A 13,039-nucleotide genomic window follows, 5' to 3' on the forward strand; every position below is an offset into this window, starting at 1 on the left:
TGTGAAATCCATGCCATCCTCTGTCCTTTGGTCTGTCTCACATCATTGAACTGACACTAGTTGATGTTTGCAGTGCAGTTTGTTTTTTCTTTTTTTTTCTTTTAGCCATTAGATAGAGGGTTGTGTATGTGTGAAGTCTGACATACCTTTCAGCCCCGAGCTTAGACTGAAACAATATTTTACCTTTTCATTTGACAAATTGTCAAAATGACTCCCACTCACAGCCCATGTATGGTTTGATGTGGCACTGTTTGCTTCCTTTTTATCTTATTAAATAAACACACAGTTTATTTTGATCAGTTCTGATTATGTTTTATCTTTTTTTTTCAGGGCTTCTTTGAGGATGAAGATGGTAAGGAGTACATCTACAAAGAACCCAAATTCACCCCTCTGTCTGAGATATCTCAGAGGCTCCTTAAGCTGTACTCTGACAAGTTTGGACAGGAGAATGTGAAGATGATCCAGGACTCTGGAAGGGTGAGAGGGTGTTGATATTTAATTTGGGATGAGGACTCATTTTCTCCATAAGATTTACACAATACGGCATTGATCTCTTGTAATAATATGCATCTTTTGCAGATAAATCCCAAAGACTTGGACTCTAAGTATGCATATATCCAAGTGACACATGTGACCCCTTACCTGGAGGAGAAGGAGCTGGTGGACAGGAAGACAGACTTTGAAAAGAGCCACAACATCCGTCGCTTTGTGTTTGAGATGCCTTTTACCATATCAGGCAAAAAGCAAGGTGGTGTGGAGGAGCAGTGCAAACGCAGGACTATACTAACCAGTAGGTAACCCTATATATGTGTGACAGTGGCACATTAGAGGGGCAAAAAAATGTGGATTCGCAAGGGACAGATTAAAAAAAATAGCACCAAAATTATCCTGGCTTTTAATGTCTTGCCACTAGTGTTTTTTGTTAGAACCTTCCTGTGCCCATGTCGTTCAAACTTCACACTCTGAGTTTCAGTTAAAAATCTGTAGTGTCTAAGACCAAGCTGAGATAACCCTGTTGACACTGACATCAGGGAATTTTTTTCTCACACTTCAGAAAGTGAAATATATTCTCCAGTGAAGTGTTTCTCAAACTTTCCTCTCAAACTATGGAGAAACTCTTCCAGACTTCAAATTCGCACTGGCTGTCACATGGGTATCAGTTGTTACATTTTACATTACTCAGCTGAAAGTCCCTGTGCACAAATGGAAGATCTTGATTAGATTGTGAACGTGTCAGCTGTTTGTCAAGGACCTTACCTACTCCTAATCGCAGCTTTATTGTTTTATGCTGCAAAAGAGCCAAAGGTTCAACCTTATCTTGTTATCTTTATTATCTGAGAGCTTTCAACGGATGTGGAGTACACATTTGAGTGGATCCTCATGAGTTGTAAAACTGACAAAAGCACATGCAAAAAGAAGAGAAGCAAGCAGTTGGCCTCTCTCATCATTATGTTTCTGTCCCACAGCCACACATTGCTTCCCCTATGTAAAGAAACGTATTGCAGTGATGTATCAGCACCACACTGATCTCAGCCCCATCGAGGTGGCCATTGACGAGATGAGCAAGAAGGTGGCAGAGATCAAGCAGCTCTGCTCCTCCAGTGAGGTGGACATGATCCGTCTGCAGCTCAAACTGCAGGGCAGCATCAGTGTCCAGGTGCCTGCTTTAAATTTTGTTAGCATACACGCATATTCGACATACTGGACATAATCTATGAAATCATCACAAGAAAAAAAAACATGACATGGTTCCCACTTCGTCCCTCAGGTAAATGCTGGACCTCTTGCATATGCCCGAGCTTTTCTTGACGATGCAAGCGCCAAGAAGTATCCTGATAACAAGGTCAAACAGCTGAAAGAGGTCTTCAGGTGAGATGCCAAAGGTTTATAATGTGCGTTTGTGCAAAGCTTGATCAGGTTTTACTACTTGGTGTAATTCTCCTTTAACACATCTTAACACATTGTCTTGAGCAGGCATTTTGTGGAGGCTTGTGGCCACGGCTTAGGCATTAATGAGCGACTAATCAAAGAGGACCAGCAGGAGTATCATGATGAGATGAAAGCCAACTATAGAGACTTAGCCAGAGAGCTGTCCATCATCATGCATGAGCAAGTAAGTATTTTATTGCTCTGGCTGCTTTTATTTAACTGAGGTATCAGTGTAATTACTTTCTGCATTACTAATGTCACAACTGTAAACTGCCTCGGAGAAGGGTTTTGGCAAAAGAAGCGCCATTCGTTAAATGTTTGATAATGTGACTGATAACACACTCTTTGATAACACCATTCTCTGTTCTTCCCTTGTGCTGACATGAGCAGATTGGATGGTAATGCAAGAAGCATCAGAATTCAATAAACTGAGCTGTTAATTGTTGGTCCAGCCAGACAAAGGCATCTGTTCTCAGATATTATCCTGTATTTTGATTACTGGCGGATTTTCATTTTAAACAGATTCTGATGTCATATCATGAATACCACAGAAATTCATTGAATCAATTTGATCATGTGACACTGTGTGTTTTCAAGCTAAAGCTAAAGTCCCTCTCTGTTGCACTGTTGGCATAGTTGTCTGATCAGATCAGAGACCCAGGCTTATCGTTACATGGCTGCAATAAATAAGAAATAAGCCAGGCATAAAGTACTGTCACACATCGCATACATGTCCACTATTCATCAGGGCAGCTAAACCCTCTTAAAATCCTAAGAACACTCCTCACCTAACTGGCTAGACCAACAATCACCTCTGGCCTTATCTCTTTGGATTGATGTATGTTTTTGCATGTATACAGTATGTACTGTACTTATGCATGTATATATACAGTATGTTTGTGCATATACATTTGTACTTGTTTGAACGGTATGTGTAAATGTGTACATGCATCTGAATGTGTGTGTTTAAGCATTCACTTTTGTTTTTGTATATGCATACATACACAAATATGTTTTAAACCCTTGATGATTTTCTGTTGATGTTATGTGTGCTGGTTGCTTTTTAAGGGATCCTGAGACTCCACCTTTATACGAGTATTCACTTTCGTGCTGAGATTTAGATGAGACAATTGATACCACTCTCATGCTGTATATGAAAATGAGTGAAAGTGTGTGTGTGTTTTTACATTTTGTTTTTTGTACAGATTAAACAAACCAGTTTATATAACATTTGAGGTTCAGAGGCACTGATAGGTGAACTTTGTTACCTTTGGACAGAGGTTAGCTGTTTCCCCCTATTTACAGTCTTTATACTAAGCTAAGCCAACCAACTGCTATTGGAGGTTCTTATTTATCCACATTTAGACATAAGAGTGGTATTGATCTTTCCATTTAACTTTCAGCAAGAAAGTAGATAAGTGCATTTCTCAAAATTCCAAACTATCCCTTTAAATAAGGGCTTGATTTTACAGTAATTAAGGTACTCATGGATCCAAATAATATTTGTTAATATCTCATATACTCCTTCTCACACGTTTGCTTTCAGATCAGTCCTGTGGAAGATGGCATGAAGAGCGTTCTTCCAGACTCGCTTCATATCTTTAACGCTATCAGTGGCACACCAACCAGTGCCACCATCCAGGGCATCCCCAGCTCTTCCTCTGTGGTATGATGCTCGCCTGGGTTAACCTTGACTTCAGCGCCCCCTATACTCGCCAACCAGGCATGCCAGTGATGCCATATTGTCATTTCTAAACCGGATACCGCTTCACTTCTGTCAGCTCAAAGGGAAACTGACAAAAGCACAGACAAAAGTCTGACCACCTCTGGCCCTTCTCAGTGGACCATGTCCAAGGCACTGATCCTTTTTAATGTACACAGTAGGCATGGTAACTGTGCTGGGTGTGGCCAATTTCAATATGTTGTGAGAATGCTAAGGTGAGACCTGAGGGGTCTCAGCAGGAGAAATGACAGGACACACACCCTGCATCATGGCCGGACATAAAGTATGATGAGACAAACCTGTCTTCTCCTGTTTCTGCCTGAAAAGACTGGGTGGTTTTTTTTCCATGGAGACATTCCTGTTGGGATCTTAAATATGCATGTCATTACACCCACACCCTCTCAACAGCCCATTTTTGTTTATTTTGATAATGTTTCACATTGTGTTTTTTATGTACAGTATTCCACTTTTATAAGCCACTGTATTGATGTCTTGATGAACAGTATATGCTGCATACATCGATGCTCATCTCCCTGTACATGAAGTTATATTTCTACAAAAAATTTGCAAAAGGGCCTCCTGTGTTAGCATTCAACCTTAAATCACTTCAATGTCTTAGAGTGGAAGAGTTTTTAAATATTTAAAGCCATTGCATACAAAAAGTATATTCCAAGTTGTTTATTAATGTATATAAAAAAGGAGTGTGTGCAATATTTGCAAAGTATCTTGCTGTTTGGGGCTTATACACTGTAAAGAAATGTTCACCTTCTTGCCAAAGCGATGAGGTGTGGAACCAGATACTACGCCTACTGTGGGAGTAATACAAAGCTTTTACCATTTTAGTGTTCATTCAGATGTTAAAGAACTTGTTTTATATTTGGACAGCAGTTTTATTTTGTTTTTTTTTATTTAACACCAATTCACTGTTCTGCTGTAAACAGAGATGTTCCCTTATGCTTTTCTTTTAAATAAAATGCACTCATTTCTCTGCACTTGTACTCATGAGACCTTATTGATTTACTTCTTCATTAAAGTTTATTCTAGTGTTCACTCTTACATTTGCTTCAGTTGTAAAGTTTCTGGGAATTAATTTTTTTTATGAGTTTTCAGGGACTGAACATAGCGGACTTCCTATCTCCTATATCTCATGTTCCCACCCACCATAAAAGCAACACTGTCAGCAGTGTGAAAGACAGATCAAGGGCTAATAAGAAGCAATATTACCTGAAACACTCCCACTGCCACTGAACAGTGAGGGATAAATTATCAGCTGCTCCCTGGAGGAATCTCATAGGAATATCCAACTACAGTAGAGAGCAGGCAGCAGCCTCACTAAGACATCATGACAGGTGAGTTTCGTTCAAATCCACAAAAAGTAAATATTCCAGTCCTGAAGGTGCAGAAACCTGAGGGGTAAGTTAGATCAAACAAAACAAACTGCACACTGTTAATTGCTTCTGTGCTGTTTCTTTATTCTGCACTTGAAAGTTGGGAGGAAAAAAGAGAGCAAGAGAAAAATACAACATGGTAGAAGTTGATAAACTGCTGTATTTGTCTGTTTTCATGGAAGAGGGATGGATATTTAAACTAGTTTCATCTTGTGTGCAGATAAGGAGGATCCCAAGAAAGGGAAGGAGAACAAAGGAAAGGTAACGTACTTGATTTATTTAAGTTACAGGGTTTTTATGCAGTTTTTGTTTTTAATTGTTCAGTGAGTCTGAGTGATAATCCATTGGAACAAAGCAACCAGTGTCTCAACATGCCATTCACCATAATATTGCCATGAGCTACTGAATACCAAGCACTACTTACATACAGTTTTGAAGTACTTTGAGTATTTCCATATTATCCTGTCCATCAGAGCGCAGTGGTGTGTGGCTACCCGCTCAGCATTTTCTTCATCGTTGTGAATGAGTTTTGTGAGAGGTTCTCATACTATGGAATGCGAGGTGAGATTTTTTTTTCGTTCTAGAACCTAAACCACATGATTACCTTTGTAACCATGATGACGAAACTGTCCTAACTTTCCCTAATAAAAGACATATTTTAACCAAAACCACGATCTTTCCCTGAACATAACCAGGCCATTTTTATGCCTGTACTTAACATTCAGTAAAATCTGGAGAAGTCTATACATTTTCCCTGCCTGTCCACAGCTGTGCTTGTGCTGTACTTCAAGTACTTCTTGCGCTGGGATGATGACTTGGCCACTTCCATCTACCACACCTTTGTTGCTCTCTGCTACCTTACCCCTATCCTCGGGGCCATCGTTGCTGACTCCTGGCTGGGAAAATTTAAGTGAGTGACTGTTTTATGTTCCTGTGATATATGCATACAGGTTTGAACTATTTACATATAAAACCTGTTTTAAAGGGTAACTATATTGGTGGAAGTGCTTCACAGTTTTAGGGTGCTGGTACTTATCATATTGTTGATTTAACAAAGTATAAAGGTGCCAGGAACCCAAAATACAAGAAAAATGATGCATGTGTATGTAGAAATGTATGCATCTTTTTGAGATAATAACTTAATATTCTTATAACCTAGAACAGTTCTAGGTTGTAAGAATATTGTTTCCATATTTATACAAACAAATACAGCAGAAAAAAATGATATTAAGTAAACATTAAATTAAAAAAAAATCTTATATAATAATTACCTTCTCCGATGGTTTAATTTACTGTTTGAGGCCCATAAACAGTAAAATAATCAACCATTCCACAAAAAGCAAAGATTAGACAAAAATCCAACAAATGAATTCAAATATGTTTAGCACAAATTTGTATTTTCATCTTTCCTTACTCAATAATCAGCTCATAACCCTCCAGATTTATTTTGTGATTCATCTACAGAACAAATACTTTTACTATTGATATTTTAAGTACATTTTGCTGGTAATACTTCTGTACTTCTACTTAAGTAGGATTTTCAATTCAGAACTTTTACTACTAATTTCTTGTTTTTGCAGTGTTGTACTGATACTCTAAGTAAAGGATCTGAGTATACTTCTTCTGCTGTTGCAATTTGTTTTCCTCTCTCTTCCCTCAGGACTATCATCTACTTGTCAATTGTCTATGCAATTGGCCAAGTTGCAATGGCTGTCAGTGCAATCCATGACATCACTGACTCAGACAGAGACGGGACACCAAACAGCATGACTTTTCATGTGTGAGTTTCTATCTGCAGAAATAATAGAATTAAAATTCAGGACATAACATCATGTATTTCTACAGAACTCCTTTCTCATGCACATGTTCTTCACACTCAGCGTGTTGTCCATGGTGGGTCTCTTCCTCATCGCTCTGGGCACAGGTGGCATTAAACCTTGTGTGGCTGCCTTTGGTGGAGACCAATTTAATGAGCACCAGGTCAGAAGATCGCCTCCCTTCTGCACCTATCTTAGCCTGAGTTTTCTTCTTCAATGTTTAATCTTTGACGTTGACCATATTGAGTATGCCACATCCTTAGTTCAAGTACTTGTATTGCGTATCATGCCTCCTCTCTGCTACCCATGAACAAAATGCCCCTGCTAACATGTTCAAAACAACAGCGCTAATATGCTATATATGTCTATTTCTAGATCCATCCTTGTAGCAAGGTGGAAAAAAAACTTTGGTTGCTATACCTAATATCCTATACACAGATATTAATCACTTAAGAATTGGTAACACATTATATCCAGCAGTGCACAACATGAATGCAACACATGACAGACAGTCACTGATGTAGTTCTCTGTGCAGGAAAAGCAAAGGAGAACGTTCTTCTCTGTATTTTACCTGTGCATCAATGGTGGGAGTCTCCTGTCAACCATTATCACTCCAATCCTCAGAGGTAGATATGAGTAGGACATAAAGTGTATGACAAACAGTGCCATAAATATGAGTGCATGTCATAATCATTGATAACAGTAATGAGTGAAATTTAAATCATAGTTGAATCACAATTGTTTGTCTCCATCTGCAGCCCAGGATTGCGGTATCTACAGTCAGCAGAAGTGTTATTCTCTGGCCTTTGGTGTTCCTGCAGCACTAATGGTGGTTGCACTTGGTATGCTTAAATATATTTGGAGACTGCAATTCGATACATAAAGCAGAAATATGAAAGTTTGGTAAAAACACTGTATATTGATACTGATGTTTTTCCTGTGATGCCCCTAACAGTGGTGTTTATTGTTGGAAGTGGTATGTACTACAAAGCTGAACCACAGGGAAACATCATGCTGGATGTGTGTAAATGCATTGGGGTGAGTCTGGTTTACACCATTTGCGTCACCACATTTTGCTTTAATGAGTAAAAACAGCAGTTCTGGGTGTTTCTGAAAATATGTTTCTCTTTCACTTTACTCTTCTCCACAATCAGTTTGCCCTTAAAAACCGCTACATGCACAGAAGCAAGCAATACCCAAAGAGGCAGCACTGGATGGACTGGGCTGAGGAAAAATATGATGTACTTTTCAACTTTATTTAATTCTCTAAAGTGTCTAGCATGCTGTTTTTCAATTAAGTAATGGCTGTTCATATTCTGTCTTTCTATTATGTAGAAACTCCTTATTGCTCAAATCAAAATGGTGCTGAAGGTCCTCTTTTTATACATCCCACTGCCAATGTTTTGGACCCTGTTTGACCAAAAGGTATCTTAAAGTTACTTTACCTTGTAATAGGTAGCATCATTGTTGGTAGTGAAAACTATGCTAAATTTTGCATCTCTTTTAAAGGGTTCTAGGTGGACTCTGCAAGCCACCACCATGGATGGAAATTTTGTAAGTCTGGTGATAAAACCAAATATAAACATGTTTGAACTTAACTATTGTAATGTGATTTCAATGTCATGTTCTAATAATTTCTGTGTGTCTGCAGGGGCAACTTGTTATACAGCCTGATCAGATGCAGGTAAGTTAAAAGAATCTTTATGATGTTTTATATGCTTGATCTGATGTACTGCATTTTATCTAAGAAAATTCTCACTGTGCAATTTCTGTTTTTGAAAGACTGTCAACCCCATCCTGATCCTTACTCTGGTGCCTATCATGGACAGTGTTGTTTACCCTCTGATCCAAAAATGTGGCCTGAACTTTACGTAAGTATTCCTGAAACTCGATGAGACAGCCAAGAGACATATACTGTAGATTATCTATTAGTCCTTTATGGTGCTATTAAATACTTTCATAGGACTTATTTAGTGTGTCATTTGTGCTGAGTGTTGTCATTTTTACTCTTTGGTGTTTGCACAAATTAAACAAACAAGACAGATTGTGTCATAGTGATCTTTAGAGGTGCTGGTTGGTAGGTGAATTTTGCTACCTTTGGACAAAGCCAGGCTAACCCCCGTTTCCCCCGTTTTTCAGTCTTGGAGCTAAGCTTAGTTAATCAGTTGCTGGCTGTAGCTTCATATTTAGTATACAACCTTGAGAGTGGTGTTGATCTTCTCATCTAATTTGAAGAAATAAAGTAAATAAGTGTATTTCCCAAAATGTCAGACTAATCAACTATGGAGGACATACGTCACTCACACTTCTTCTTAGCAAAAAAAAAAAAAAAAACAGTCTGAATGAGACTCACAATAACCATGTCAATGCTGAAAATGCTAATATTACAGTCATGAAAAACTTATTGCTGTATTAACATTAAGACATTTAGTTCTGCAGTTCTCTCAAATTATGTAAAAATCAGTAACACGACTTTATGTCAATTCAACAGTCCTCTAAAAAGAATGACAGTGGGAATGCTTCTGGCAGCTATAGCGTTTGTCTGCGCTGCTCTGGTTCAGATTCAAATTGATGTAAGTAGAAAATAATTATTGTGTTCATTACTCATAGTTCAGAGTTCTCAGAGTTCAAAACAAGTTCTCATTTCTACTTTTTCTTTTCACTAATTTTCAGAAAACAATGCCCACCTTCCCATCAACCTCCCAGAGTCAGCTGAAACTACTTAACATGGGCAACAATCCAGTCACAGTTAAGTTGCCTGGCAATGATCCACTGAATCTTCCTGCAGCTCAGGTATGTCCTCTTATCAATAACCGTAACATTAAACTTTGTAAAAAAATTGGGACTTACAATCAGTTACATGCAATCCAAAACACCAGTTAATGTACACATCCTGACCGCAGTGTTTGCACAGTTTCAACAATTTCTTTGTATTGCAGGCCAGTGATAAATACTTCACATTTGAAGCAGGACAAATAAGAATTTCAGCAGGAAGCCCTGAAGTTATAAAAAATATATCCTTGGCCCAGGGACAGCGACAAACACTTCTCATTCCCTCAGTCATCAGTGGTGAATGGCTGTTGGTGAGTGTGATGCGCAAAGTAATGAAAATAAAGACACACAAGGTCTTTTAATGATTAGTCAAATTGCATTGTCTTATTTCCTTAGATTGATGATTTGACCTCCAAGCCCCAAGAAGGCAACAATGCAATCCGGTAAGTTCATTTTAAAAAATTATTTAAATTGTAACAAATATACCATTAATTGATTAGCTGACAAACAGAAAATGAATCTTTGATCATTTCTGTTGTTTTAGTCTCTTATCAGGCAAAAATTCAGAAAAAAAAAAATAAAGTTACAGCCTTAATCTTTCTCTGCAGAGTACATTGTTGAGAATGAAGGAACTACATTGGTTTTACTATTTAAAAAGTTTCTGTTTAATGTTTTTGTTTAATATGTGACAATTTTAGATTTGTAAATGGAATGAATAACACAGTGAACGTATCAACGCCTGCAGCCAACTTTGGACTAATTGAGCCATTTTATTATTCCAACTACTCCCAGTTAAAAAATGGAAAGTAAGGAATTTCTTTTTTCATTTGAACTGATTTACTGTATTTTTTTCAAAATCATTATTCTTATTATTTTTATTTTTTATTTTTTACAAACAATAATACAGTTTATTAAACAGATTTTCTTTCCTAATGATCAGGGCCATGTTCACACTACAGAGTGGTTCCCAGTCATGTGAATACAGCAGGCACTTTGGATTTGGAAGTTCATATACTTTCTTTATCCCCAGTACTTTGGTCTTTGGATCAAATGTAAGTTTAACAAATGATTTCTAATTTCATGAATTTCATTCCACTGCAAAGTTACGTCCAATTGAGTTAAATGTCATTGCAACACAGTGTGTTGAACTTCTTTGGCAAAAATTATGTGGGACAATTTTGTGTGGGGCTATAGATTGTGTATTCTATTTACTTATTTGTGATTTTACTGAGAAAAGTAACATTTGATCTAAAGTTATTTCTAAATAGTTTGCAATATTTTTATTTCATCTGGGATATTTCTGAAAACTTCCATTTGACTCAGGTGAAAAAAAAACTAATGCATAAAGGATAAGGATGGTGATATTTTTCTCACTGTATAATTAATTGATCCTCCTAGCAAGTATTGTCTATGTAGCTAGAGCTATATCTTATTCCATTGTTGTCCATAAACTAGTTAAAAAACACATCAGTGAGCCCCACAAGGGCATTTTTGTTTATTATGAGTCAAACACATACACTGTTCTCGTTCTATAAATATTCCCTTGTGTGTATTAATCCACAGTCTCTAACAATTGCACTTATTCCTATTTTAGAATCATTTGCTAAAAAGGATAATGCCCAACTGCTTTAGGAAATCATTAAGCCTTTATAGTAAATACACTTTTGTGACACGTTTTTAAAGATTTACATGTCCAGTAGGCCCAAATGGGCTTGGGGCTGCTACAGAGAGTGTTGGGAAATGAGGAAGTATTAAGAGATGGACTAAAGTGCACATTAGACTGAAAATAGACTAGTTTGTATGACCACAAACACCCAAAACAGGAAGGCAGGGTTAAAGGCTTTTCCTTGTAGATAGAGCACAGCTCTATCATTATCAATATCATTTAAATATGGGGGATAATGGCAGTACACAGTATCCTGGAAAACATTCATAGTGTTGCACCCTGGCTCCTCTCTCTCACACCAACCTTCACTTAACTGTACAAACAGGCGAGGTATGGAAATAAGATTTTTTTGGCCCTGGCAACTATTAAAATTAGTGCTATTATAACTATTTATGTTTTTTATTTTAGTGTCAGGAGTCTATTACTGCAGTAGAAGACATCAAGCCCAACTCAGTTCACATGGCCCTCCAGATCCCCCAGTACTTCTTTATTACTGCTGGTGAAGTGATGTTTTCTGTTACTGGTCTGGAGTTCTCCTACTCACAGGTAAATCTGTTATGTTCTCCACCTGTTTATTCCATTATACTGTACCTTCATTCAAGAAAGTGTAGGACACATCAATTAAAATATTTGATTTTCTTTGTTTCTAAGTTCTGTATAATATTCTTTATGATTTTGTTCATTTTTGTGTCCTTTTGTGTCTTCAAGGCACCCAGTAACATGAAAGCAGTGCTGCAAGCAGGCTGGTTGTTTACAGTTGCTGTTGGCAACTTCATCGTACTGATTGTGGCTGAGCTTTCAAAGATTCCCGAACAGGTAAAGAAAAAAGAAAAGATCTACTCTCTCTAATTAAACTCAAACATATTCCTCAGAGACTAAAATTAATTAAATATTTTACAATGTTTGTCCCTCTGTCTCTCACCTCCTCTTTCAAAGTGGGCAGAGTACGTCCTCTTTGCCTCTCTTCTGGTTGCAGTGTGCGTCATCTTCTCTATTATGGCCTATTTCTACACCTACATTGACCCTGCAGAAATTGAGGCCCAGTTCAGGAACAATGTTAATGGAGATGATGAGGATGATAAAAGCAAGTTACAGAAGGCAGAGATGGAGATGTTCAAGAAAGACTCAATTAATTGTCATGATGAAGATGATAACTCCAAACAGACCAAAATGTGAAGTGTCTAAAAAGCAGGTTAGATATCCATAATGGAAAATGTACAGTAATTCTGCAGGAGTATTGTCTGTTTGTGTGTGTGTGTGTGTGTGTGTGTGTGTGTGTGTGTGTGTGTGTGTGTGTGTGTGTGTGTGTGTGTGTGTGTGTGTGTGTGTTTTAAATATTTTATATTTTAATGGCAAAATGACTATTGTGAACAAAGCACACTAAGCTCTTTAATATTATAGTCAGTACACCACATGTATATAATGTTAGCTATAGTATTGTAGCAACAGCAGATGAATGCTATTATTTTCTAACATTTAAACATATATATCATATCATATGAACATATTGGACATAACTGCTCTTTTGTATTCATGTGTAAATTATGTTCAAGTAAACAATAAAAATAAATTCTTGATTGTGCTTTACCATTTATAATACTTGTCTTGAGATTTCACCCAGCCCGGCCATCGGCAGGAGGGTCACCCATATGAGCCAGGTTCTGCTCAAGGTTTCTTCCTGTTAAAAGGGAGTTTTTCCTTGCCACTGTCGCCTTAAGTGCTTGCTCTGGGGTCAGGCCACGT

At 37.6% G+C, this 13,039-nt stretch overlaps 2 protein-coding genes across 9 annotated transcripts in view; both read left to right on the plus strand.

The window, feature by feature from the left end:
- Window positions 1-4,650, plus strand: part of zmp:0000001200 (dedicator of cytokinesis protein 9) — a 75,266-nt gene extending 70,616 nt beyond the window's left edge. For all 8 annotated transcript variants that reach the window (XM_041056587.1, XM_041056585.1, XM_041056586.1 and 5 more), the window contains 6 exons: window positions 331-477; window positions 580-790; window positions 1,467-1,657; window positions 1,769-1,869; window positions 1,975-2,113; window positions 3,476-4,650. In XM_041056587.1, coding sequence (XP_040912521.1) covers window positions 331-477; window positions 580-790; window positions 1,467-1,657; window positions 1,769-1,869; window positions 1,975-2,113; window positions 3,476-3,601 — 915 coding nt within the window. In that variant the 3' untranslated portion in view covers window positions 3,602-4,650. The remainder of the gene's footprint in view (window positions 1-330; window positions 478-579; window positions 791-1,466; window positions 1,658-1,768; window positions 1,870-1,974; window positions 2,114-3,475) is intronic.
- A 929-nt stretch (window positions 4,651-5,579) lies between these two features.
- Window positions 5,580-12,472, plus strand: slc15a1a (solute carrier family 15 member 1a). Its single transcript, XM_041057102.1, has 21 exons — window positions 5,580-5,601; window positions 5,809-5,950; window positions 6,701-6,820; window positions 6,921-7,020; window positions 7,394-7,484; window positions 7,617-7,700; window positions 7,814-7,896; window positions 8,013-8,099; window positions 8,194-8,283; window positions 8,368-8,412; window positions 8,510-8,542; window positions 8,641-8,729; window positions 9,350-9,431; window positions 9,532-9,651; window positions 9,798-9,941; window positions 10,027-10,073; window positions 10,329-10,436; window positions 10,571-10,682; window positions 11,705-11,842; window positions 12,005-12,112; window positions 12,233-12,472. Exons 1-21 carry the CDS (start codon window positions 5,595-5,597, stop codon window positions 12,470-12,472), a joined length of 2,070 nt encoding a protein of 689 aa, XP_040913036.1. The 5' UTR covers window positions 5,580-5,594.
- Window positions 12,473-13,039: the final 567 nt, after the last annotated feature.

The sequence above is a fragment of the Toxotes jaculatrix genome, chromosome 15 (assembly GCF_017976425.1).
Source record: "Toxotes jaculatrix isolate fToxJac2 chromosome 15, fToxJac2.pri, whole genome shotgun sequence".
Lineage (NCBI taxonomy): Eukaryota > Metazoa > Chordata > Actinopteri > Toxotidae > Toxotes > Toxotes jaculatrix.